The 26,036-nt window shown below is 48.5% G+C and overlaps 1 protein-coding gene across 1 annotated transcript in view; it reads left to right on the plus strand.

Moving 5' to 3' along the window:
• PTPRN2 (protein tyrosine phosphatase receptor type N2) overlaps positions 1-26,036 on the plus strand; it is a 947,086-nt gene that overhangs the window by 118,421 nt on the left and 802,629 nt on the right. Inside the window, exon 2 of the mRNA XM_083188999.1 lies at positions 16,248-16,298. Coding sequence (XP_083045125.1) covers positions 16,248-16,298 — 51 coding nt within the window. The remainder of the gene's footprint in view (positions 1-16,247; positions 16,299-26,036) is intronic.

Below are 26,036 nucleotides of genomic sequence, written 5' to 3' on the forward strand. Positions count from 1 at the left end.
AATACCCCCCCCCATTGTCTGTCAGCCATCCGGATAGTTAAAAAAAAAAAAAAATTGGAAGAAAATAAGTTTTGGAACGGCCTAAACAAGATCCACACATTAATCCAATAAAAACATCACAGGATGAGCAGAGCAAATCTTTTTTAAACATTTTCACAATTTCTGTTTTAAGAGATGGGAACCCTAATGCTCCTTGCATAATGGATGGTCTCACATTGTTTTAGGGGAGTCTCTAATAAAAAAAAAAAAGTGGACATGTATTCTCTACGTAAACTACTGAATCATGAATTAAGGCAGTAGTTCTCAACTACAGTGCCAGCAACATGTCATGTTTTGTGGATCTCTATAACCATGAACAGGTTAGTTTTGGGGGGTACTTGAAGGTTAAGGTTGAGAACCACTGAGTTGACATAAATGTGTATTAAAATAAAAAAAATATTTCTTAAACTATTGTCTGATTGTACCCAAAATGATAACATGAGATAGATTACCATTTAGTGACTCTGTTTTTAATAGTAATAATAGTATTGCAGAGTTTGTCTCTATCATCTGAGGGCAGTATTCAATGACAAATTACGCTATGTGCAGTGAATCATGTTTAGGATTCGTTGCACATTCGCAGGGTTCCGGAGGGCTGGAGCATTCGATGCCAGCCCTCCCTGTTACTTTATTCAACGCCGCAGGGGCTCGTTGCCCCTGACGGCGATTTTTAACCCCTGCGGAGACGGGGGACGGCTGAAGGCAGGGAGATGGAAGCCTCCCTGCCTGCGTCGGAATGTGTGGGGGGTAGGGAGGGCTCCCGGGGACACAGGCAGCAGAAGCTGCCCCACCCAGGGAAAGCTGGCAGGGGACACGGGTAGAGAGCCGCTTCACTGGTCCCGCTCATGCATATGTAATGAGCGGGACCAGTGTGAAGTGAATATTTAATGAGCGGCTCCCGGCCCCCTGCTGGCAAATGTGCAAAAAAATTTAAAAATTAAATATATGCAGCACATGAATAAAAATAGCATGCCCCTTCACAGAAAAAAAAATCTGATTTTTTTTTTACACAAAAAACGCCCAAAAAACCTGAAAAGATCATTTTCCAGTTCACCTTAAAAAGATGTTGAATGCAAAACGGTGAATCATGGTGAAAATCATGCTGAAAGCAGTTCTCCACCCTATTTATTTATTAACAGTTTCTTATATAGCGCACACAAATTACGCAGCGCTTTACAGAGCATAGTTATGAGCAAAAACACATACCGAATTACATTACAAGACAGTTTAGGACAAGTACATGGTAAATATGGATAGTTACATCAGGGGACAGGACTCTGAAGCAAGCATCAGGGTGGCAGAGGTTTATATATTCTAAGAAAGGCACATGAGGAGAGAGGGCCCTGCTCGTGGGAGCTTACATTCTAAAGGGGAGGGTTAGACAGACAGGGGTGACACAGAAGGGAAAGAAGTGGGCATAAACAGTAGGTTAGAATGAGAGATGGTCAGGTTTAAGGCTCCTAGGGAATTATGTTGTTGTTGTTTATCTATACCTTAACTTAACTCTTAAGCCTAGAAATAACTGGACAAACCTTAACTGAAATAAGACACGGACACCAACTGCGTAAGGTTAAAGGTCATGAATATTTATTTAAATGGTATGACCCCTATTTGTATAAGGGATGGCAAAGAAAGCACTTGAGACCAGCACCAGTTCCGGGTGTTGCCATGGTAACGACCGCAGCGTCCCAATCTAGCAACACCCCTTCACGTGGGGTACAGCCCGCGCTGTGACGGACATACCGCCCCCTTCTATTGCATGACGCGGACCTTCCAGGAAGTGTCCGACGCCCCCAGCCGGAGCATGGGGACTCGCCCGCCTTCTTGGCAAAGGGGGGGCAATACCGCACAGTGACCACCTGACACCCCACCTGACTGCTGGTCGAGAGCGCCTTCTCGCCGATTGGTTAAACTAAAACTATGGCATGCTAGCCGAATTTGGTGAAATGGCGTCAGGCCAGATAGCACAGAGGAAAAAGAGGGTAGGGAGGGTGGGAATCCAGACTCAAAGAGGCTCACTTCCTGGCTGCAATCCCAGATATACCCCTCTCTAAGCTGACGCCCCCCTGCACCCTGATTGGTAGTTCCACCTGCTACTCTCTGATATTACCCACGGCTATGCACTGCTGTTGTTGTTACACTGCTTATGGACAACAAATTCCCAGTATCTTAAATTCCCTCTGACCTATGCGGCCCTCGCTCTATCTAAGGCTCCTAGGGAATTATGTTGTTGTTGTTTATCTATACCTTAACTTAACTCTTAAGCCTAGAAATAACTGGACAAACCTTAACTGAAATAAGACACGGACACCAACTGCGTAAGGTTAAAGGTCATGAATATTTATTTAAATGGTATGACCCCTATTTGTATAAGGGATGGCAAAGAAAGCACTTGAGACCAGCACCAGTTCCGGGTGTTGCCATGGTAACGACCGCAGCGTCCCAATCTAGCAACACCCCTTCACGTGGGGTACAGCCCGCTCTGTGACGGACATACCGCCCCCTTCTATTGCATGACGCGGACCTTCCAGGAAGTGTCCGACGCCCCCAGCCGGAGCATGGGGACTCGCCCGCCTTCTTGGCAAAGGGGGGGCAATACCGCACAGTGACCACCTGACACCCCACCTGACTGCTGGTCGAGAGCGCCTTCTCGCCACAGCCCGGGTTCCCAAGACCCCAGGGGTCGTCACCTGGAACCCGGCCCCGCCATCCAACAAATAGTTCCCCTACGCTAAACTACACTAAACTAGCAAAAATATTCTGCAGAAAAACTGCCATACCGGTGTCCGACAGATGGACCCCGTCAGGCCTGTACAAACCGGGGGACTCGGTTACTATGGAGGGGTGCCTGACCGCGGTGCCACCTATGGCGACAATGTGCCTGGTGACCGCGTGGTTCAACTTCCGCCTGGCCCTTTCGATTGCCGCCACATTCCGGCACCCACGCCAGTTAACGCGTGGAATAACGTCAGACCAAACCAGTCTCAAACCCGGCCAGAGTTCTAACAGACGTGACAAATCTTTCTTGATCTTAACCGTCAAGTCGATGCCTGTCCTTCTAACCAAGTCATTGCCACCTAAGTGGATAACCAGCACATCGGGACGGCCCCACCTACGGGCTTTGGCAGACACCAGGTCCCAAAAACCGTCCCACTGCAGGCCCCGAACCCCGAACCACCGTGTTTCTGAAGCCTTTGCTATGACGGGGGCCCCGGAGGCTAAAGGGTGCCTAGCTGCCCAAAAAATAAATGAGTGCCCTACGAACCAAACCCTACCCAGAGTCAATTCGGAGGGGAGAGGGGCTGAAAAAGAAGAAACCTAGAGGTTAACATCATGATATACTGTACACACAACAAAATACATTCTCTACGACCCAAGTGAAGGTGAAAAACTTAAAAAACCTCCTGTGGACTTTAGGGGGAAGCCAATTGAATTAGACCACCGTAGGAGGAAAAATGAAAAAATTCCCTTCACACCGTCGATTCCGGAACGCTAGCCTTCCAGAACCGATTGTAAACAATCGTTTTTGGGCCGGCGCAACAGGCGCTTACTCTACTACTTATCTAACTTATCTAACCTTACGTATTTCTTATAAGCGGAAGACTTCCACCTGCCAACCGCTTGAATAGCGGAAGGTGGAAGCCCTGACGCCGCTGCGCAAGTGGCTGCTCCAATTCGGAAGGAATGTGTTCCGAAATCTTGCTCCCGTAGACCTAACTCAGCCAAACATCGCCGAAACACAGCCGAAAACTGGAATCGGGTCAGCGGTAGTCCATCCGCATGTGCTAGGAACTGCAAGGCAGCCCCCGGTCTGCGGGAGCTATATTCCCGACATAAGGAAACTGGACATGTAGCAGCGTTAGCCTGCGCTTTCAGGGTAACCCATTGGCCCCTGCCCAATTGGTCCGTTTTGGACCTCCTGAGTTTGCATAATACCTGTCCTCCTCGAGAGATTACGTCTTCCCCGAGGAGTCCAGTGAGGGCGTGCTTGCTAGGAGCCACCAGCTCACTGATGCGGAATGCGCCATAGAACGCAAATGCGAATGCAACCCTAAATAATGACGCCTCAAACTCGTTTTCTGCTACTGAGGCTAAACATCCTATCAGCTCCCCCAGCAAATTCTCGTCTATGGGTTTGCGTGCATCCGGGGGCACCGGACGCACTTTCGCCCAACCCTTCATGGCTTTTGATAGGACAAAGGACCTCGTGGGGTCTGGTTCTCCGCGTAAGCGCGAATGAAAGGCGATGCCTGCCAAAGCCGCCGCCATAGTCGACTTTGACCTGCCTCGCCTATGATGACCCCAAACGAAAGCGAGTAACCGGTCGTTGACCGACTTACCGCTGGCTTCGGGGGAGCCCTGAAATGTCGACCAATCCTGCCAAGCAGCCCCATAAGCTCTGCGGGTGGAAGGGGCCAATGACAATAAAGCCAGGTCCGTCATGCCGGCTCTATGATCTGCCACACAGAAGGGGGACACTTAAGCCCCAGTGGTGAAGCTTCAGGGGCCAATTCCCTAAACCTACTAAACTGAAATCTAGAAAGAGCGTCCGCTATATTGTTGTCCACCCCCGGGACATGCCTGGCTCTAAAATGAATGTTGTGCCGCAAGCAGAGTAACACCAAATGCCTTAGGAGGCGCAATGCCTCTGGGGATGCCGTTCGCTGATTATTGATGGCATGCACAACCCCTAGGTTGTCACACCAGAACACTATGTGCTGGTTCGCTAATCGCGAGGCCCAGAGTTCTGCTGAGACTATGATCGGGAAAAGTTCAAGCAGCAGCAGGTTGACCGTGAAACCACGGTCAACCCACGACTGAGGCCACCTTGCGGCGCACCATTCCCCATTGAAATACGCCCCGAAGCCTGACGATCCCGCCGCGTCCGTGCACAACTGCAGCTCAACGTTGGAGGCGGGGTCCAAAGGCCAGATGAGTTCCCTATTGAAGTGTTCCAGGAATGTGGACCACACCAACAGGTCGTCCCTCATTTCCCTGCACAGCCTAACGGTGTGGTGGGGGTCCCTTACCCCTGCTGTGGCCCGTTCCAGCTTGCGGCAGAACACCCTACCCATGGGGATGACGCGGCATGCGAAGTTAAATGATCCAAGCAGAGACTGCAACTTGCACAGCTGGACCCTCTTCTTCTGCCTGCATTCCTCTATGAGGGCGTGTAACTTAACCACTTTATCCTCAGGGAGTCTACAACAACCCGCTCCCGTATCTATCTCTATGCCCAGATATGACAGAACCGTGGTAGGGCCCTCTGTCTTATCTGCTGCAATGGGGACCCCTAGGGCCGCCATGATCTCCATGGCTGCTGCTAATATGTTCCCGCACGTGTCACGGTCTCCTGGCCCCATGAAGAGAAAATCGTCCAGGTAGTGCGCGACTCCTCTACAGCCTGTGTTGGTTTGGATGCACCAATGTAGGAAGGAACTGAATCTCTCAAAATAGGAGCAGGAGACCGAGCACCCCATGGGCAGGCACTTGTCTATGTATATCCCCCCGTCTAGCCGGAAACCCATGAACCTAAATGACTGGGGGTGCAATGGGAGAAGGCGGAAAGCTGACTCTATGTCTAGCTTAGCCATAAGGGCACCCCTGCCGCAATCCCGGACCATGACGAGAACCTCATCGAATAATTGATATCGCACACTGCAATAGCTTTCGGGGATGGCGTCGTTGATGGACGCCCCGTGGGGGTAAGACAAATGCTGAATCAGCCTGTATTTGCCGGGCGTTTTCTTGGGGACCACCCCCAAAGGGGAGAAACACATCCCCGGCAATGGCTCGGTCTGAAAAGGCCCCGCCATGCGGCCCAACTCTATTTCAGCTCTGACTTTAAGTCTTACCACCTCGGGGAAATCCCTCGCCGACTTGAGGTTCTTGTGGGACACTACTAACACTGATTCAGGGACAGGGAGGTGAAAACCGTGGTTAAAACCTAGGCCCAGAAACGATGCGTCGGCCCTGTTAGGATAACTGGCCAGGCGGCGCAACAGTTCCGGTACCACTATCGGGGAGGGGGCCTTATTTACTGCTAGTTCCAGCATCTGCCTGGTGCCCGGGTACTCTACAAGACTTGCCCGGGTGCCCTGCCCCGCAATGACGGCATTCATGGCGGAAGCGACATTTTGCGCCCCGTTCACATTTGCCGTCATTGAAAGCAAAGCACTTCCCTTTGCCGCCAGGTTTAGCCCCGGGTTTCCCCCCTGGAAAGGACTTCTTTGATGAGGACTCTGTGGAGGGCTGCCCCTTACCTACCACCTCCAACCATATTTCGACATGTTTGCACCCCATGGGCATGACTCTGGACCCGTCGTGATTAAGCCGAAACTTCTCGTCATATTCACGCCAGGCGTTAGCCTTGTAGGACATGAATGTCTCGTTGATTAAGAATAAGTAACGGATGACATTCATGTGTTCCTCGGGCCTGGTGCTGAGGTAACACGAGGCGAACACCAGGAACCCCTTCAGCCAATTGTGAAAACTCTTAAAGGCGAGCTCACCATTGCCTGGGGCCTTTTTGGCTTTGTCCAGGTCCTTCTTCATGTCCGAGGTGAGTGCGAACAGGTCAACGAACTTGCCCCTTTTTATCCTGTCCTTGACCCCCTTGCGTAAACCTCGGGACACGGCTGTGTTAGCGCAGTGCACCATGTCCCCGGAGGGGGGGGCCTCAGCTGCGGCGGTCTCCTTCCTGGGGCGCTTGGTGCCCTTGACCCTCTTTGCTACCGCGCGTGCCACTAATTTAGCCAGCTTACGCGGGCGCTTGGGGGAACCAGACCCATCACTACTGGCAGATGAGTGATAAGATGAAGAGTCACACATAGAAGAACCAGTATGCTCACCACCCAAGGATGTTTCGCCCTGCTCCACAGCGGCTGATGTTGACGGCTCTGTGTCGGCAGCCGCCGCTGACAGGCCCAATGCCTGGTGATCCCCTGAAGCAGAGCCGGCTGATTCCCCGCCTGTGGAGGCCGTTGGTGTGGGTGGTCGAGGTGGTGGGGCTGCTCTTCGGACAGACACGTTGACGGCATTGCGGGATGGCCCTCTAGGCACAGCGTCAGGACCAGCACTTGCGTCATGCTCTGGAGACAAAGGTACAATATTACTGGCTGAGCCGTAACGGGAAGCCTGCGCCTGGTTGTATCCCCCAAACTGCCCGCCCGAAAAGCTACTAGCGGATGAGACAGGGGGCTGGGTGGGTGCCACGTACTGTTGCTGCATTTGGGGGTGCCCTGCGCCCTGATAAACTTGCTGATGGCCGGTCGGCCATTGTGGAGCTGGTTGTGGGGGGTACCCCTGCCAGTAGGGGCCCGAAACCCCGGTTCCCAAACCACCTGTGCCCGGGAAATAGGGGAAACCCGGGGAGGGGCCCCAGGTTGGCTGCTGAGCAAACTGAGGCGGGGCGGGCTGGTAGCCTTGGCCCACGCCCACCGTTGGGGTAGCTCCAGGCCACGCCTGGGAAAATTGTCCCGGGGTAGTGTGGGGCTGGACATGACTAAGCCCGTGGGGCCCTGAAACGGGTGCCCCCTGCTGAATCTGATGGGGGCCCTGAAAACCCGCACCATAACCTGCCCCGGGGCCCATGCTGGGGTACCAAGGCTGTTGCTGTGGGTATGTTGGTGCCGTAGGAGGGGGATGGGCTGCGGCCTGTGCCCGCCCTGCGCCCCCTGGCTGCACCTGGATTACCATGGCCGCCATAGGAAAAACCCCCGGGGCTGTCCCCCTGCTGCCAGTGGCGGAGATCCCCCCACCCCTGGGAAATGAAATGACCTTGCTGGCCATGAGGGGAATGGGGCTGCTGGCTGGTCCGCCAGTGATGCGCTGGATGGGACTGCCCACAGGAGTGGATGCCCTCAGATTGCCTGGGAGGGAACCTGTGGGGGAGCCTGGCGTCTGGGTGGCGACTAGGCCCCGACCAGGTAAGCGGTGGCTGTATGGGCTGCCCAACGCTGATGATGATTCAGAGCCTCCGGCGGCGGGGGGGGTCCCCCACGCAGCCGCTGGGGTGGCGTCTGACGCCCTGCGTGTGCCGCTGCTGCCCGCTCCGTCGGCCGCGTGACTCGCGGCCTGGAGCAGGGACTCGGCGCCCGCTGTGCTGCCGCGGCCGCCGGGTGAGCCAGGCGCATGGCGCGCGTCAGCACCCGGCGGCAGCATGTACGCGCGCACTGGTGACCCTGTGCTGGGAGCTGAAGACGCAGGCCCTGCTGAGTAGCGGGGACCTGCCGGCGTCCGCCCCCCGCCCCGCGACGCTGCGGAGGATAGCGGGCGGGCGGCGTCCGCAAGCCAGCGAGGTGGGGGCGCTGAGCGGCGTGGGCGGCCAGACATGTTTGTAAGGTAAGGAAAAGTACTTAGCTTCGCTTCAAAGACTGTCTCCAGAGGAATCCAGACTCAAAGAGGCTCACTTCCTGGCTGCAATCCCAGATATACCCCTCTCTAAGCTGACGCCCCCCTGCACCCTGATTGGTAGTTCCACCTGCTACTCTCTGATATTACCCACGGCTATGCACTGCTGTTGTTGTTACACTGCTTATGGACAACAAATTCCCAGTATCTTAAATTCCCTCTGACCTATGCGGCCCTCGCTCTATCTTATGCAGGAGGATGGGAAGAGGTCAGCTTAGTCTTTGATATTTTAAGTCTAAAAAAGTGCTGGGTCATCCAAGAGTAGACAGCAGAGAGACAGTTGGAGATATGAGTGAGGATAGAGGGAGAGCGATAAGGAAAGGAGCGGTAGATTTCAGTATTATCAGCATAGAGGTGATAGTGAAAGTCGAGTGAGCACATAAGCTCACCCAAAGAGAACGTATAGAGAAAGAGAAGAAGAGGGCCAAGAATAAAATGTTGGGGGACACCTACTATCAATGAAAGAGCAGGAGAGGTGAGGTCATTAGAGGTACAGTTGGTCATTTTCAAAACTGACAGTGCAATTACAAGCTTTAACAGTGATAGTAAAAGTTGTTTGCAGATTTAAAAATATGATATTATGGTTGAATAGCCAGATTAAGCAGCCAGGAGTAGTATGCTGTGTGAATGAATTTAACTCACTCAAAGCAGATTTCTCAGTTGTTGTTTTGTCCTTCAGTTTCACTTCGGTGTAACGCTGGTATAACGCTGTAGTTTTATGCAGGAGGATGGGAAGGGGTCAGCTTAGTCTTTGATATTTTAAGTCTAAAAAAGCGCTGGGTTGTCCAAGAGTAGACAGCAGAGAGACAGTTGGAGATATGAGTGAGGATAGAGGGAGAGCGATAAGGAAAAGAGCGGTAGATTTCAGTATTATCAGCATAGAGGTGATAGTGAAAATTCGAGTGAGCACCAGTGGCGCCGGAACGGGGGGGGCGAGGGGGCAGCTTGCCCCCCCAAAATTACTGAGGCGCTAAAGCAGCTGTGCGGGCGGGCGGCTGATTAATCAGTAATATAGGTGGGCGGGCGGTGGGCTGATTAAGCTTGATCCAGCCTCCCGCCCGTCCGCCTATATTACTTATTATTCGCAGCCGCCCGCCCCCACAGCTGCTTTAGCTCTTCCACCAATAAGTTCCCTTACCTTCCCCGGTGGATGCCCTGGCACCTCACCCTCTGTGCACCAGCTCTTCCAGCATTCCGACTCAGGACCCGTGTCAGTGCTGATAGCGCCATAGTAACACACTGCGCCCAGCGCCCACAGCAGAGCCAGGAGTTTATGCCCAGCATAATGCACTTTGCAGAGCTCCTGGCATGTGTGTGCCATATGCTTATACTTATTTCTACTAGTGTATGTTGTGTAAAGTCACTGTAATGACAGTGCTGCATAACGCTAAAGGAATAACACAAAGCTGTAGCACTGTAGGACAATAAGATGTGTAACCATTAGGGTCGACAGAACTTAGGTCCCCAGTCATTAGGTTTCTAAATACCACTATAGGTTGCCAGTCATTAGGTATACCACTAGAGGTCCCCAGTCATTAGGTATACCACTATACAGTAGGTCCCCAGTCATTAGGTATACCACTAGAGGTCCCCAGTCATTAGGTATACCACTATACAGTAGGTCCCCAGTCATTAGGTATACCACTATAGGTCCCCAGTCATTAGGTATACTAGTAGTGCCCTGTGTATAATGCCCATGCATATATGCCGCTGCCCTGTGTATAATGCCCACGTGTATATGCCGCTGCCAGTGTGTATAGTGCCCGGGGGTAACATATAGCAATTTAGGGGGCGCCAAAATGAGATTATATCTTGCCCCCCCCAACCTAAAAACGTTCCAGCGCCCCTGGTGAGCACATAAGCTCATCCAGAAAGAACGTATAGAGAAAGAGAAGAAGAGGACCAAGAATAAAATGTTGGGGGACACCTACTATCAATGAAAGAGCCGGAGAGGTGAGGTCATTAGAGGTACAGTTGGTCATTTTCAAAACTGACAGTGCAATTACAAGCTTTAACAGTGATAGTAAAAGTTGTTTGCAGATGTAAAAATGTAAAAATATGATATTATGGTTGAATAGCCAGATTAAGCAGCCATGAGTAGTATGCTGTGTGAATGAATTTAACTCACTCAAAGCAGACTTTGGATTTCTCAGTTGTTGTTTTGTCCTTCAGTTTCACTTCGGTGTAACGCTGGTATAACGCTGTAGTTATGAATCAGTTTTCCCACTTTAATATCGGCCCACTTCAATCTAGGCCCACAGATAAACTTTGGCCACAGCCTATCCGGCCACAGCCGTATGCAATGACAACTAAAGTACTCTAACAATGCATGGGTTCCCAATTCCCAATAATTGGAATCCACTCACTCAGTCCCCACCACTACAACACATAGCAATAAAAGTGGCTTAGAAAAAACAAAACTAGCATTCCAGGATACTATATATCACTTAGAATAAAAATAAATTCCTCCCTACACACAGGCTAGGTACTGTTGTGAATTACACAGGAGATGTTCAGTGTTTTACCTAGATATACAAATCAATCCCACACAATAGTTGTAATGCTCTGCAGTACAGAGGAGATGTTCAGTGTTTTACCTAGATATACAAATCAATCCCACACAATAGTTGTAATGCTCTGCAGTACAGAGGAGATGTTCAGTGTTTTACCTAGATACAGGGGCGGATCCAGGATAAAATGACAGGGGGGGCACCATGATAAAAGAGGGTTTAGGTGGGGGAGGGGCGGTGTTAGTGGTGCCAGTGTACATGCTAAGAGAGCGGCAGAGAGAGGGTGGGCATGAGATTGAAAATAGGCCCTGGCATTTAAAATACGCAGACCCACCATGGCGACAAAAGCGAAGGATGTAGTTGTGTGCGCGCCGAAGGCGCGCTCTGGAAAGGGGGATGTGGCCACTCAACAGGGGGCGTGTCCTTGAGTGTAGTGTACAACACCATATACAACTTCTACACATTATGCAACAAAATACTAGACTCCATTATACTTGCCCCTTACACATGATGCCAAATGGAATGAGCTAAAATTCACATAATGCCACACAGATTAAGCCAAAATTCACAATGCGCTTCATAAACAGGGATATTGTTCACCAAAGGCGTGCATTAAACATTTACACCATAATGTCCATTACACGTTAAGTTACACGCCATTATGTCCATTATGTATTATGCCAAACACCATAATGCCTATTAAAAATTATGCTACATAAGTGCAGCTTATCTACATGCTCATTGCCAAGGGTTCCATGCTCGTTGCCATGTGGGATTACATGCTCATTGCCAAGGGGGAATACATGCTTGCGGTAAATGGGGGACAGCAGCCGCCAGGCAGAAGTGATAGCCACTGCCAGTGGCAGAGCCTGGCTGTATTCAGATCACTGCAGGTCCCAGCTATTTGAAATAATACCCCTTTCGCACCAGAAAATGCATTCCCAGGTTGGCCCCTTTTACACCAGCCTAGTCCCTGCATTTTCTGGTGTGAGGGGGAGAGAAAACCACCCCTCCCCTCTTTAACCAGTTATCTCATTTAACCAGCTATATCTCTGGTACCAACTGACCCATTTACATGAGACAAGTATCATATTGAAGAACTTTTGAGTGGGCTTTGAATGATGTTGGTCCAGTGAAACTGGAACATTTGGTTCCAGAGTAATCTGCCCTCAAAGAACATGAACAGCCATGAAATTACATTTCAAAAATAAAAAAAATCGGTTTACATGCAATATCTCTGGAACCGATATACCGATATGGACCAGCCTGGTATCATATTGAAGGCCCAGCGATTTGAAATTGAATGAGATCAACCACAAGCTTTTGTGATGCCAGGGGGGAACTGGCAGCTGTTGGAACTGGGTGGGGGTCGGAATTAACGGGTCCCATATTATCCTATGGGGAAAAACGTTATAGCTTTGCCAGGCGATATCTCCGGTTCCCGGGGGGCTAGAGACACGGGGCTGGGCTCGTTGGAAAATGACAGGGGGGGGGGGGGGGCGCGTGCCCTGAATCCGCCAGTGCCTAGATATACAAATCAATCCCACACAATAGTTGTAATGCTCTGCAGTACAGAGGAGATGTTCAGTGTTTTACCTAGATATACAAATCAATCCCACACAATAGTTGTAATGCTCTGCAGTACAGAGGAGATGTTCAGTGTTTTACTTTAATCACGGCCTCAGTGTTTTACTTGAATACACTCTCAGCGAATCACAGTGAACAGCCCATTGAAATACACCAGCGAATTGCAGCGATCATGAAACGGAGAACTGGCCGGCATTCACTGTTCGCTTTCGGTGAACAGTGAACATTGAATAGGGGGAATCAGATTTTCAGTGAAAAAGATTCACTGCAAGGAGTAAAAACAACCCTATTAACCGGGAAAAAAACCCCGGTGAATCGGGAGCATTGAATACTACCCTCAGTGTCATGGCATTGGCATTATATGAAATTAAAGCAAAAAAAAAAAAAAAAAACCTCAGATATGAAGGGTTATTAACTAAAATGCATATGGTAGCTTCTGATCAGTGTATGAAGCACTACCTCACTGACCAAATGAAAAGGGTCAGACGTAGTTTGTAACAAACACTTGTATCAAAATGACCAGGGGCGAAATGTAATAGGGTGTGATTTTTGGACATGTGCGATTTTGGGTCAAAAACGGCCGAAATCGCACATTTTCCGAAAATCGCACATTTAATAGGTTGAAAATCGCGGTAAAAAATCACACTTTTTACCGCGAAATCGCACTTTTAGAAGTGCGATTTTTAGTCACATTTCAAATCGCATCCAGATGTTTTCCCATTATAAAGTATACAACTCGCAAATGTAATAGGGTGTGATTTTTGGTAAATGTTACCAAAAATCGCAAAAAAAATAGACCAGGTTCTGACAGGCGAATTTGACAGAAATTAGCCAGTGGACCCCGGCCTGATAGGGTTAAATCGATCATACATATCATTACATTGCTTTATACCGGAGAACTACAAGTGCCAGCAGACCTCCCCCGCATGCTGGGACTTGGAGAACCACAAGTCCCAGCATGCGGGGCATTAATGGGCCCGCTGGGACTTGTAGTCCACCTGTAAAAAGAATGTTTATAAAAAACACACACACAGAGAAGTAAAAGTTTATTACACACACATCCACACACCTCACTTTTACACCAGCGTTACTTACCATTCCTGGATCCAGCGCTGGTCTGGCTGCTTTACAGCCGGCTCGCCCCGCACTGACAGGCAGCGGGGAGAACCGGCTTTCTCCGTTGCCTCTAACAGCTTCTGTAGCGCTGTTCCAGCGCTACAGAGGCTGAGAGCGCGATTGGCCGATACGTCTCCATGGAGACGCATAGCTCAGTCCTGATTGGCTGAGCTATGCGTCTCCATGGAGACGCATAGCTCAGCCAATCGCGCTCTCAGCCTCTGTAGCACTCGGACAGTGCTACAGAAGCTGTTAGAGGCAACGGAGAAAGCCGGTTCTCCCCGCTGCCTGTCAGTGCGGGGGGAGCCGGCTGTGAAGCAGCCAGACCAGCGCTGGATCCAGGAATGGTAAGTAACGCTGGTGTAAAAGTGAGGTGTGTGGATGTGTGTGTAATAAACTTTTACTTCTCTGTGTGTGTGTTTTTTATAAACATTCTTTTTACAGGTGGACTACAAGTCCCAGCGGGCCCATTAATGCCCCGCATGCTGGGACTTGTGGTTCTCCAAGTCCCAGCATGCGGGGGAGGTCTGCTGGCACTTGTAGTTCTCCGGTATAAAGCAATGTAATGATATGTATGATCGATTTAACCCTATCAGGCCGGCGTCCACTGGCCACGGACGCCGGTGACAGCCCCGGGCTTCAGCCCTGGACGGGTGAAGCCTGGGGGGGGGGGACCCCTTTATTGGGGGGGTCCCCACTCCTCCAGGTACCCCGTCCAAGGCTGACCAGCCACGGTGCTCATGTTTTGGCCGGGGGACCTTGTATAAAAAGTGTCCCCCGGCTGTGGCATGACACCGTGGGCTGTTGGAGCCCGGTGCTGGTTTCAAAATACGGGGGACCCCCAGATTTTTTGTCCCCCGTATTTTTGGAACCAGGACCGGTCCAAGAGTCCGGGGCTGGTTTCAGAAATACAGGGGACCCCTATGCTTTTTGTCCCCCCGTATTTTTGGAACCAGGTCCGGCTCAATGAGCCCGGGGCTGGTTATGCTTAGGAGGGGGGACACCACGCCGTTTTTTTTGTTTTTTTTTGCACAAAATCGCATTTATGAAAATGCGCACATTTTCATGACTAAAAATCGCCCGAAATCGCGGCAAATCGCATTTTTTGCCGCTAATTCGCATCTCATTACATATGCGAATTCGCGGCAAAAAACGCGATTTTTAAAGGTGCGATTTCTGGCGACTTTGGAACTCGTCCAAAAATCACACCCTATTACATTTCGCCCCAGGAGTTTCCAGGATTACTGGGAGTTTCCAGGACAACAGACAATGATGGCTGCCAACCAGTGGCATATTTATAATGGGTGCAGTGTGCGTGGTGCACATGGGCACCTGAGTCCTGGGGGGCCCCACCGTGTACCCATTGTTTAATACTTACCCCTCCGGAGTCTGCGATGAAGGCAGCAATGATGCTGGAATCACCCCCAAAATGTCCACCGCTCCTTATGTTTTGAAGTTCTGTGCATGCACAGTACAGTCTGAACCCTCTAGTGCTCAGACTCTACTCAGACTCTAGTGGCAAGGTGACGACTGGAAGAGAGGAGGGGGCCTAAACAGAAAAGGTTCACAAGGGCCTCCTCCTCTCTTAAAGTGCCTCTGCTGCCAACCGCCTGTAAAGTGTACTCAACAACTGTTTCACACAGCAGGACAGGTTTCGATTTGCTTATACTGTAAGTTGGTCACAAGTGCAACCACATTGTGTTCTTGGAAATAAATGACACCTATGTCCTTGGTTGGTCATATGTAGACCCCACTACTATTAGTGCATATTATTTGCACCAACTCCATATCTGATACAAGTGGTCCTTCTGAAATCATTTGGATCTCTGCATACTGTACACATAACGTTGAATTGCCTTAAAGCTGGTGTTTGTGGGTGGTAACTGGCTGTTTATTAGGAGTGACAGGGAAAACACAGGTGTGCACAGGCATCCTAGGTGAAGGAGTGCGGCGTTAGCTCCGGGCCCGGTCAGCCTGCTTCTATCGCAGCCGCCAAGTAAGTCCTGGTCTACACACAGACTGCACACACTCGGAATACCATTAGATGGACAGTTATCTTTTTCAAGCCGTGCTAAGCCATTCACTGGATTAGGAAGGGCGGTATTATTACACTCTGGTGGGTTGGCGGCTAACTATACAAAGGGCGATCGCCCGTCACTACTAATTCGCACAGCAGCGATCGGGTCTGAATCAGGCCCATTGAGTGTGGATGAGAGATGTAGATATTCTGAAGAATGAATTGGTTGTGTTTGGAGATCTTTTGAGATATCCAAAGAGATGTACGTGGGTTTAGTTTGGTGATGTAGGTTTCTAAACACCACTGAGTGGTCTAATTCAGAGAGAAATATGTCCAAAAGGATTTCTGGTCAATAATAAATTGGAATAAAAATTCTTTAACTTCAGGCAAAGGACAAGCCCGTTACTGCAGGACGTAGCTCTACTCACCTATACAAGAATCAATATATAACTTGCATTTGTGATTATAACATAATATATTAACATATTTATTTTTATATTAGTTACTGTGAAAACAGATGCTGTTCACATATTCACAAATATACTACATTTCTTTCTTTTCTTTAGGTTGCTTATTTGAAGATGACCTCTGCAAGTCTTATGAAATGTGCTTAAACGGTGAGTCGATATGAACGTTTCCAATCTTGTGCTTCTGTCTAAGAATGTGTCTCGTTTAATATGGAGACTTGATGTGACGAATGTCATCCTTTATGGCAGTGGTTGACAACCGTGGTGTTTCAGGACACGTTTGCATATTCTCAGGCAGGTGAGATGTGTCACATGACTTTGTGGAGTAACTGAGGTGACCTAGGACCATTTATTTACTTGTAGCTAATAATCATAGCCTGATATACAGGACATGCTATATCTACAGTAAGTAAAGTTTCTTGCCTCCCAACTGTACCGATTTTCATCAGACAGTCCCATTCTTTTGGCACTTTCCCGCTTTCCCACCAACGGGCCGAGGTGTCCCATGGTGGGGGTGCAGTTGGGAATCTCCCTGTCACTCGGTGCTCTGCTTAGCGGAGCAGCAGTGAATAGATACTGCGCATGCGCAGAGCATAAATTCACGAGAGACAGAGGGAATGGAGGCACAGAGCACTGGGCATGCCCCACAGTGACAGCAAATGGGAAGCGTGGCTCACTGGAGCATCATCCCACGAAGTCAAGCCCCATTGTGCCAAGGCCACACTCTCTTTTTGGAGTCTCTATTTGGACAATGATGATGATGAGAAGTATGACAAAGCCACAGTGTATTTGTAAGTTTGAACTTTATTACGTAATTCAAATGTTTCAGATACATGGAGAACTGTTTATATGACATTGTCATTGTATGGACACAGTAAGATTGCGTTATATTAAGTACACAAAAATAAACTCACCTAGATACTTTCTAAAAAATTCAATGAATAAAGAGCTTCTTATAGTATACTTCCCCTTTACTAAATATATGGGTGTAAAATAATGTAAGTAGTTGGACATATTTTTTGTTGCATTTTTATTTTTATCCCCAATAGAAACTTAAAAGGTGCATACGGACTAGACATAGGAGACCATGTGCACGATAAGGACAATCAGTATTGATATTTTCAAGAATACTGTATATCTGAATACTGTATCAGCTAGTGTGTATGTGTGTATCCTCCATCATCTGTACATGCAGGGAGATGGTGGATATTGCTAACGAGTTCGGCCTCCGCCGTGCTGTATTCTCCAATGTTGCTCATCACGCTCATGTTTACACACTTGTTGATGCCAGCACACCTGGCGCGATTGCTGGGTACACATATCATTATATGTGTAGCCAGCATAATAGCAAAATGCAGAGTAAGCAAACCAATAGCCTAATAACACAATATGGAAGAAAAGGTTGTGCTCTATCCTAGGCCTTCTTCCTCTATACCTCACAGAGCACTATCTCACACAGGGGAACCCCCTCTCTCTTTCTACTCCTTAGTATTGGGCCCACTTAAAAAAAAAATAGAGTTCTAGATCAGTATTGACCTAATGTCATAGTTGCCGATGCATTCTGCAGGTCACTCCCTGAAATAGCAGCAATCTCCCTATCTACATCATTAGTCTAGCAATCTCCCTCGTTTCACCTAGCCACATTATGTAGCAGTTACATTTTAAGGTAAAAAAAGGAATGAGAGATAGATACATTTACATTGAATCATCAGCACCATTTCCCAGCACTTTACCAAGTATAGTAGCTCTTACTAACTGCTCTGGGGATCACCTACATTTGGATATAAGTCATTTTACAAGATTCCTCTGAGATGTAGCAGTGCACACCCATGCTTCTAGGTGCCACATGCACAATATCTTTTCACAATCTCTCGCCCTTTGGGTGGAGCATGACACGCCTCTTAATGGGGTGCTGTGCACAATTCTATTACCAACTACAATCTCCCTGAAACTATTTTTCAAAAGTAGGCAAGTATGCCTAATGTAGTTCTTTCTTCTGGTGAGCAGAATATGTTCTGATACAGTGAGAATTTTCGAATCATGCTTCCAGCTTTTACATGAACATTTTTTTGAAAGTTGTTTGTACTTTGTTCTAGTACACTAGTGAAGTATCACACTTGGGAATAACTGTAGTAAATGCAGGTTTGCAGGAGTATGAAACCCGATGAACAGAGATAAACAGTGGCTTCATCATTTCCTAAAGGTCATTTTGGCCTTCTAAAAAGAATCCTTCACTGATTCTCATTATTTTTTATAACCCTGTCCCACCACCATCCTTATATAAACACGCACGGTGTGGTTTAACATTGCTGCAATCATTTTATATTTTTAAAATGGGAATTAAAAAAAAAAAAAAAAGTAAATGGGGTTTCCTGCAAGGTTAATAACTAGCCCAAGCCCTGATTGGTCAGAGCAAACACGCCTGACAGAGGCAATTTTTTTTTGAGGGCGAAAGACTTTCCCGCAGGACTGCAGTGGCTTCGAAGCCACTCAGAGGTTGGTAAGTCTCAGGTTTGTATAGGATAACTGGGGGAAATCAGGCTTGGCATTTTCTGTTCAAAAGTGTGACCCAACGGTAGTCTGGAGTAAAGTAAATTGCGGGATACAATATAATTTCAAAGCTGCTACTTAGTAAATTTTCTCCTTTTTGGTTATTTTGAACTGGATGTAAAAGGTGCCTCGGTACTTATGTAATATCTGGGCTCCCGTTTTTCTTATGAGACCGCGTCCACTCGCCACGCTTCGGGCACGGTGGCTCGCTGTGCTCGCCACACTATATAGAATCAACTCCATGCGTAGTTGGATAGTAGGGGTATGAAAAAATGGGGTGCATTTAACATGGGAGCCCAGATAATACATAAGTACCGGTGCCTCTTTTGCACATACAGATCTTGGCTCTGATTCTGGTTGGATCACTAAGCAGCGATATTTGGCTGCTTAACAAGCCATGTAACGCTGCCCGCCACATGTGAATGCCCGCCTCGCTGCACTGCGAATTGGATGATTTGCATATGCATCCATTCTCAGGCTAGCGTGCAGGCCCGAAATCATTCGATGGGCGCCGACCATTGAATGATTTCTACAGTGCTTGCAAATCTATGCACGACATTTAGATACTGACAAGGGCACCAAATCTCATACCCAAATCCCAAAAACATTCAGAAGTGCTCGCTACCTTAATGGGGTAATGAACTGTTTTGTGCAAGATCAAGCTGGCATAGCGTGTGTCTGCTGCCTTGCTGATTCAGCTAGTCAAGGGTATTCTATTCCACCCTAACTGTAAGTCAAGCCCCTAATCTCTGAATAAAAAAGAGGCTTATTTCTGAAGCTGTATAAATGCTGACTGTTGGATTGAAAATATGACTTGACTTTAAACATGAATGAATTCTTCTATAAAGCTTTATGCCACCCAAAGCTCTACATGTAGCCGCAGAGCAGCACAGTACAACAGGCAATTAAATCAGCATGAAGTCATCATACAAGGTGGTTGATCGAAGACAAAGACCATCGGCATCCTAATAGCTTTCTATTCTTTTTTAAAATCCCTTTGTGTCTGCACAGCCATCATGGAAAGATATGATTGGTTGAGCTACTATCTCTGAGATGTATTTACCCTTAAGCAATTATTTTGGAAATCTTGTTTTCCTCGCTCTGCTAATCTTTCTATTCAATGGACTATTTATTTCCCCTTATCTAATGGTCAGATTTATAGACATTTTCACACCATGGGGGAAATTTGGTAGGATGGAAGGTTTATTTCAAATTGGATGTTGCTATGGGCAACCAATTAGATACTAACAATTATCTTCTAAAAGGTGCTAAATAATAAGTAAATTCAGGTTGCCCATAGCAACTCTCAAGTAAAATGAACCTCCCATCTTATTAAATTAAATGTGTCCTTTACTTAAATATTATATTTAAAAGTAAATATATACCGTACATTAATGTTGTTTATAGTTTTAAATTTCAGAACTATTATCAATAAATTAAGCAACGCATCTATAGCTAGAAACAGGAACAGAAATTGTGGGGCCCAACACACTGATGTCTCCGGGAACCCCCTACCACACAACCACCATACCAACATCATTCCCACCACCCCCAGCCCTCCAAATCCCCACCCTCCATCTCTGTGTGTGTTTATTTATGTTATAGCCATGCCAAGGTGCTGGGGGCCCCAGATTGGTGCTTGCTCTGGCACCACAATGTCAGCACACCGCCACCGGGTGTTTGTGAATGATCCAAGAGAAAAGCCAAGTCACAAAATTTGGCTGGCACTCTGGTAAAACCAAAATAAAGACAGCTCACACATTTATTGAAATGGAAATGAAATAAAGCGAGTATAAACTTACCATACACTTCTTTCTTTTCTTGTTCTGGTGCTGCTACAGCTTGTTTCTTGTGATTACAGCTAGGTGGCGCTGCAAGCTTGCCCTTGTCTTGCCTCCTCTTGGGCTTCAGTGCCCACCCACAGGAGGTGAGCAGGGTGAAGGACAGGAGAGTAAAGAGGCGTCAGTCATGTAGTGGCAAGTCAGTTAATATACTAATAATTTTTTTTTTGTGTGTGTGTGGGGGGGGGGTTTACAACATTTATGGTGAAGTTACGCCATTGTACTGGAGTGAGTTCAAACCTAGAAAGAGTACAAAGCTTTTCAATTAATCAAACCTTTCAACTTTTTGCATTCTTCTAGCTGGGACTGTCATGCACCTGCAGTGTGTGCTTTCAAAAAAGAGGGCAGGGCAATTGGTGGTAGGGGAAGGGCCGGCGCTACCCACTCAGCAGCTCCTGCAAAGCAGGGAGGCACCATGCTAAAAAGGCGCTGTCTCCCTCCCTGCTCTGCTAAAGCTGCCTCAGCCCTCACTGTCACTGCCTCCTGCACGCCGCCCGCAGCGCCTGTCTGACAGCGGGCGGGCGGCAGTATAAAGAGCTGCTCCCTGCACCGCAAGTGCATACAGCCTGCAAGCCGCCCGCAGTGCCTGTCTGACAGTGGCCGGGCGGCAGTATAAAGAGCTGCTCCCTGCACCGCGAGTGCACACAGCCTGCTCACCGCCCGCAGTGCCTGTCTGACAGCGGGCCACAGTATGGAGAGGCTGAGCAGCTCCCTGCACCGCGCACACACTGTCCCCCTACTGTGACCTGCCCCCTCTTAGACCTTTTTTATATTAATTTAGACACTTTTTAAATAATGGGCTGGGTTATGTGAGTAAAGGTGGACATACACGCTGCAATAGCAGCGTGCGATGCGATGTGCGCTCCTGCGGGCATCGCACAGTACAAAAAGTATGTGCTGCACATACTTTTTGTACTGCTTTCGGATCGCATCGCACACACATTGCATGCATGCTGTGCGATGCGATCAAGCAGTGTGTATGGGCACCTTCAGTGCCTGCAACATTTTGCGGACACAGCACTGAGATGGTGTATGCCTACATGTACATGCACCCGAGATCCTCCATAGGATCGCATGTTGCATGCGCTCCCACAATCGGGCTGCAGCTTGTTGCAATGGCAATGTGAAAAGGCGCAAAATGTATGGTTTGCAGGAGGGCGCCGGACACCCTAGCACCGGCCCTGGGTAGGGGCCTGGGGCATGGTCTCATAGTACAACTGTTACCATTTGGGGGCATGGCCAAAGCCCCTGTGCAGCTGGGCAGCCCCCTGCTTATGTCTCTACACTTTATAGATGCCGTCCTTTGCAGAGCACCAGGCTTTTCCAATCTCAGCCCCCCTTGCTTAGGTGGGACAGTGTCTGAATTGCAGGACTATCCTACTGGAATCGGGACAGTTGGGAGGTATGAATGAATGTTGCACCCATACAAATGTGTGCAGGTCTCTGCAGGAGTGTAACCTTCTTTCACTTACACTTAGATGAATGACTCCTTTTTACAATTATTCATATAATATGGTTGTTTATAAGGCCATCTGCAATCCATTATGTTAAGCTGGCAACCACGGATGCCAGAACATAAATCCTGCCATTTCTGTCCCTGTATAATATATTTTCTTGGAATAGATATTGTACAAGTGTATAATTTTTGCTAAATAAGCAATGACAATATATATCGGCCAAATTCTCTTTCCAGGAAGGCTCTAAAATGCGTAACAGAACAATGTGGTGTTTTTTTTTCTTTCTATCGCCAATTAAGTGGCAACTACACCCATCCAGTTTAATGGGAACAAATCTTTCCTGAGAACATTTCTTACAGCTTCAATATTTTCATGGCATAAGATCTGTTTCAATCCAGGACTCATTTGTATTCTGTATGTTTCTTTTGTAAAGTTATACATCAGTCACCACATACCGTAGTGGAATATTCTATTAGTTTGGTGTATTACAAGCTGTATATGGATTTATTGCACTGATATGGTCTGTGCTCGCTTTGTTGTTGTTGTTGTTATGAACTATCCTGCAAGCTATGAAATGCGGTTCATTTGAAGGACAAGTTTTGATCTTGAAAGTATACCTGCATGCTGGAACAGTGGCGGTTTACCAAATAGGCAGAGTATGCTCTGGCCTATGGGCCGGGGGGCAGGGTGCCATGTTCCCCCCGGGCCGCTTACCCAGCCACTTGCTGCGGGCCGCGCACCTCCTCCAGCTCTCCTGCGCTGGCCGCGGCTTCCAGAACACAGCCGCGGCCACAGGAAAATGGCCACCGGACCCCTGCACTGAGGACATGTCCTCAGTGCAGGAGGCCGGCGGCCATTTTCCTGTAGCCGGGGCCGTGTTATGGAAGCCGCGGCCAGCGCAGGAGAGCTGGAGGAGGTGCGCGGCCTGCACCGGACTGGGGCTGCAGGATGCACCGGACTGGGGTGTCTGCAGGAGGGGCATGTACTGCGCTCTCCCCCGCCCCCCCCCCCTCCCCCAGCAGCAGCAGCAGCAGATGGAGATGAGAGACAGCAACAATGGTGAGTTGCTGCTGGCAAATTCTGGCACTGTGGGGGCATATGTGTTTCTGGCACTGTGGGGGCATGTGTGTATTTGGCACTGTGGGGGAATATCTGGCATTGTGGGGGCATATGTGTATCTGGCACTGTGGGGGAATATCTGGCACTGTGGGGGCATATGTGTCTCTGGCACTGTGGGAGAATATGTGGCACTGTGGGGGCATATGCGTATCTGGCACTGTTGGGGCATATCTGGCACTGTGGGGGCATATCTGGCACTGTGGGGGCATTTCTGGCACTGTGGGGGCATATGTGTCTCTGGTACTGTGGGGGAATATCTGGCACTGTGGGGGAATATCTGGCACTGTGGGGGCATATGTGTCTCTGGCACTGTGGGGGAATATCTGGCACTGTGGGGGCATATGTGTCTCTGGTACTGTGGGAGAATATCTGGCACTGTGGGGGCATATCTGGCACTGTGGGGGCATATCTGGCACTGTGGGGGCATATGTGTCTCTGGCACTGTGGGGGCATATGTGTCTCTGGCACTGTGGGGGCATATGTGTATTTGGCACTGTGGCGGAATATCTGGCACCGTGGGGGCAAATCTGGCACTGTGGACATCACATTGTGCGGTGCAATGGGCATCATGGTATGGGGCGTAATGGGCATTACGGTGTGGGGATCATTGGGTAATTGCCATCACAGTATGGGGTGCAATGGGCATCAAGGTGTGCGGCATAATGTGTAACTAGCATCACAATGTGCAATCTGCAGGTACACAATACAATCATGGTATAGGCCACGCCCCCTTATGATAGGCCACACGCCTAATTTTTCAGCGCGCCTCTGGCGCGCACAAGCATTCCGTCTTCCGGAGAGTTAGGAGGGGGGGGGGGGGGGGGGGTATGGGCCAGTGCTCTGGACTTGCCCCCTAGGCTAAAAGTTGCTAGCCAGCCCCTGCCTATGGGCCCCGTGACAACTAATCAAAATAACATCGATTTGATCTAGAAAGAAAATGACAATCAAGCTTTCTTAAATTGTTTCCAAAAGATCAACTCAAAGAAATGAAAATCTTACATTAAAGACTCTATAGAGGAAATACTGAATTAATGTAATTTACTGTATGAGTCGGTACTTGTTTCCTAGCACGGCGCCCCTCGTAGGTGATTGCACTCCTTAACTTAAGGTATGCGATGGACGCGACCAACGCGATTTCAGGGCTATTTTTAGCCTTTTCCCCAACAATTAAAAAATCGCGTCCATCGCATGCCTTAAGTTAAGATGCGATGGACGCAATTTTACATAGGGAACAATGTTAAATAGGCCAATGGACCTGATTTTTCATTGTATACCCACCCTTATGGGTATTTTACATGACAAATGCCCCCCCCCCATTGTTAACTCCACCCCACGATGAACGCCAACCCGAAGCGTGGCGAGCGCAGCGAGCCCGCGAGGGGCGGCGGTACGCGTCCTCCGACCTTTTCATACCCTTACTATCCACGTCGGCGTGGAGTTGATTCTATATAGTGTGGCAAGCGCAGCGAGCCACCGATCCCGAAGCGTGGCGAGCCCCGCGAGGGGACGCGTAATACCTGTGAAGTAATGCGCGTCCCCTCACGGGGCTTGCTGCGCTCGCCACGCTTCGGGCTCCTTTTACAGGTGACCCCTAGTCACCTGTAAATGGAAAGATAATTACCATCTTATATCCTGTGATGTGAAATCATTGTATTCCAACATCCCCCATCAATTGGGGATTAAAGCAATTAAAACATATATTGAGAAAGACGAGGAGGTTTCAGAGGAAGAGAAGATCACTATCCAGGCAATTGACTATATCAACCAGAGAGGAAGGGGTGATGATCAGTTTAATTGCATATGTCAGCGAGAGGCCTACTGGATCTTCAAAATGGGCACTCTAGTCCCAGGAAGACTTAATGATACCATAGAGTTAAATGCCTTCTGAGAGGATCCAGTGGAGCCCAAACACCACCAACTTTCCAGGTATATAGATAGGTGGGCAGTGGGATTAAGTTCCCAATCCGCCTCACCCACCTTCCACTAGTCTCTGCACCTAGGGATTTTTCTAATGTGATGCCCTTAAAACCTCACCCACCTTCCACTAGTCTCTGCACCTCAGGATTGTGTTAATATGATGCCCTAAAAACCTTTCCGGTGTGACGCGGGGTGTTGGCTGTACGTAGAACCAGAGGTCCATCTGGACTGCGCCCTGCCTCCACGTAGGCGTTCCACCGGTACATCATTTGAAGAACCAGCAAGAATATGCACTTTAGGTATCTAAGTCACGGTAAGATACGGGAGGCTGTTAATGCACAGGACCAGAGGTCCATCTGGACTGCTCCCCAATGCCCCCTATATATAACACCGGCTAAAAACCTATTAGGATTCTGAAGAACTACCCTTGTTATTTAAGTAACACAATTAAAGCAACCTACCCCACCACGAGGATTCAAATATTAATAATAATAATCTCTGCCTGATGTTGATTTACATTTTAATAATGCTCTCCCTCCCCTACAGACTATGTCTGACTGAGGGTTATAAGACCGGTAAATATCCAGATTGTGTTATCTAAATTGTATATTAATTGTCTATTGATCTATATGTGTGTGTAATTGTGTATGTATGTTCCCTGTTCCTTGAGAGAGGCGATTATTTTTTTATTTTATTACTATCTAATGCTGTGTACACACGGTGAGATTTGACATTTGATTTTGACTATATAGTCAAAATCGCATGCAGATCGCACAGGTTTTTTAATTTTGCTCTCCCGATGCGCGCTCCCGTGACAGCACGAATCGAAACCCAGATGGACTGGGCAGCAATGACTATATAGTGCAAATCTAATGCAGATTGTATGAATTGTATGTAAATAGTACAGAGTTAGCAAAGATTGCATAGCACTCGAATCTTAAGTCGAATAGCAAGGGAATCTCACCGTGTGTACACACCAGAAGATCCAGTCTTGTTCTTTTTAA

Source organism: Crinia signifera, chromosome 5 (assembly GCF_055691185.1).
Source record: "Crinia signifera chromosome 5, ASM5569118v1, whole genome shotgun sequence".
NCBI classification, from domain to species: Eukaryota; Metazoa; Chordata; class Amphibia; order Anura; family Myobatrachidae; genus Crinia; species Crinia signifera.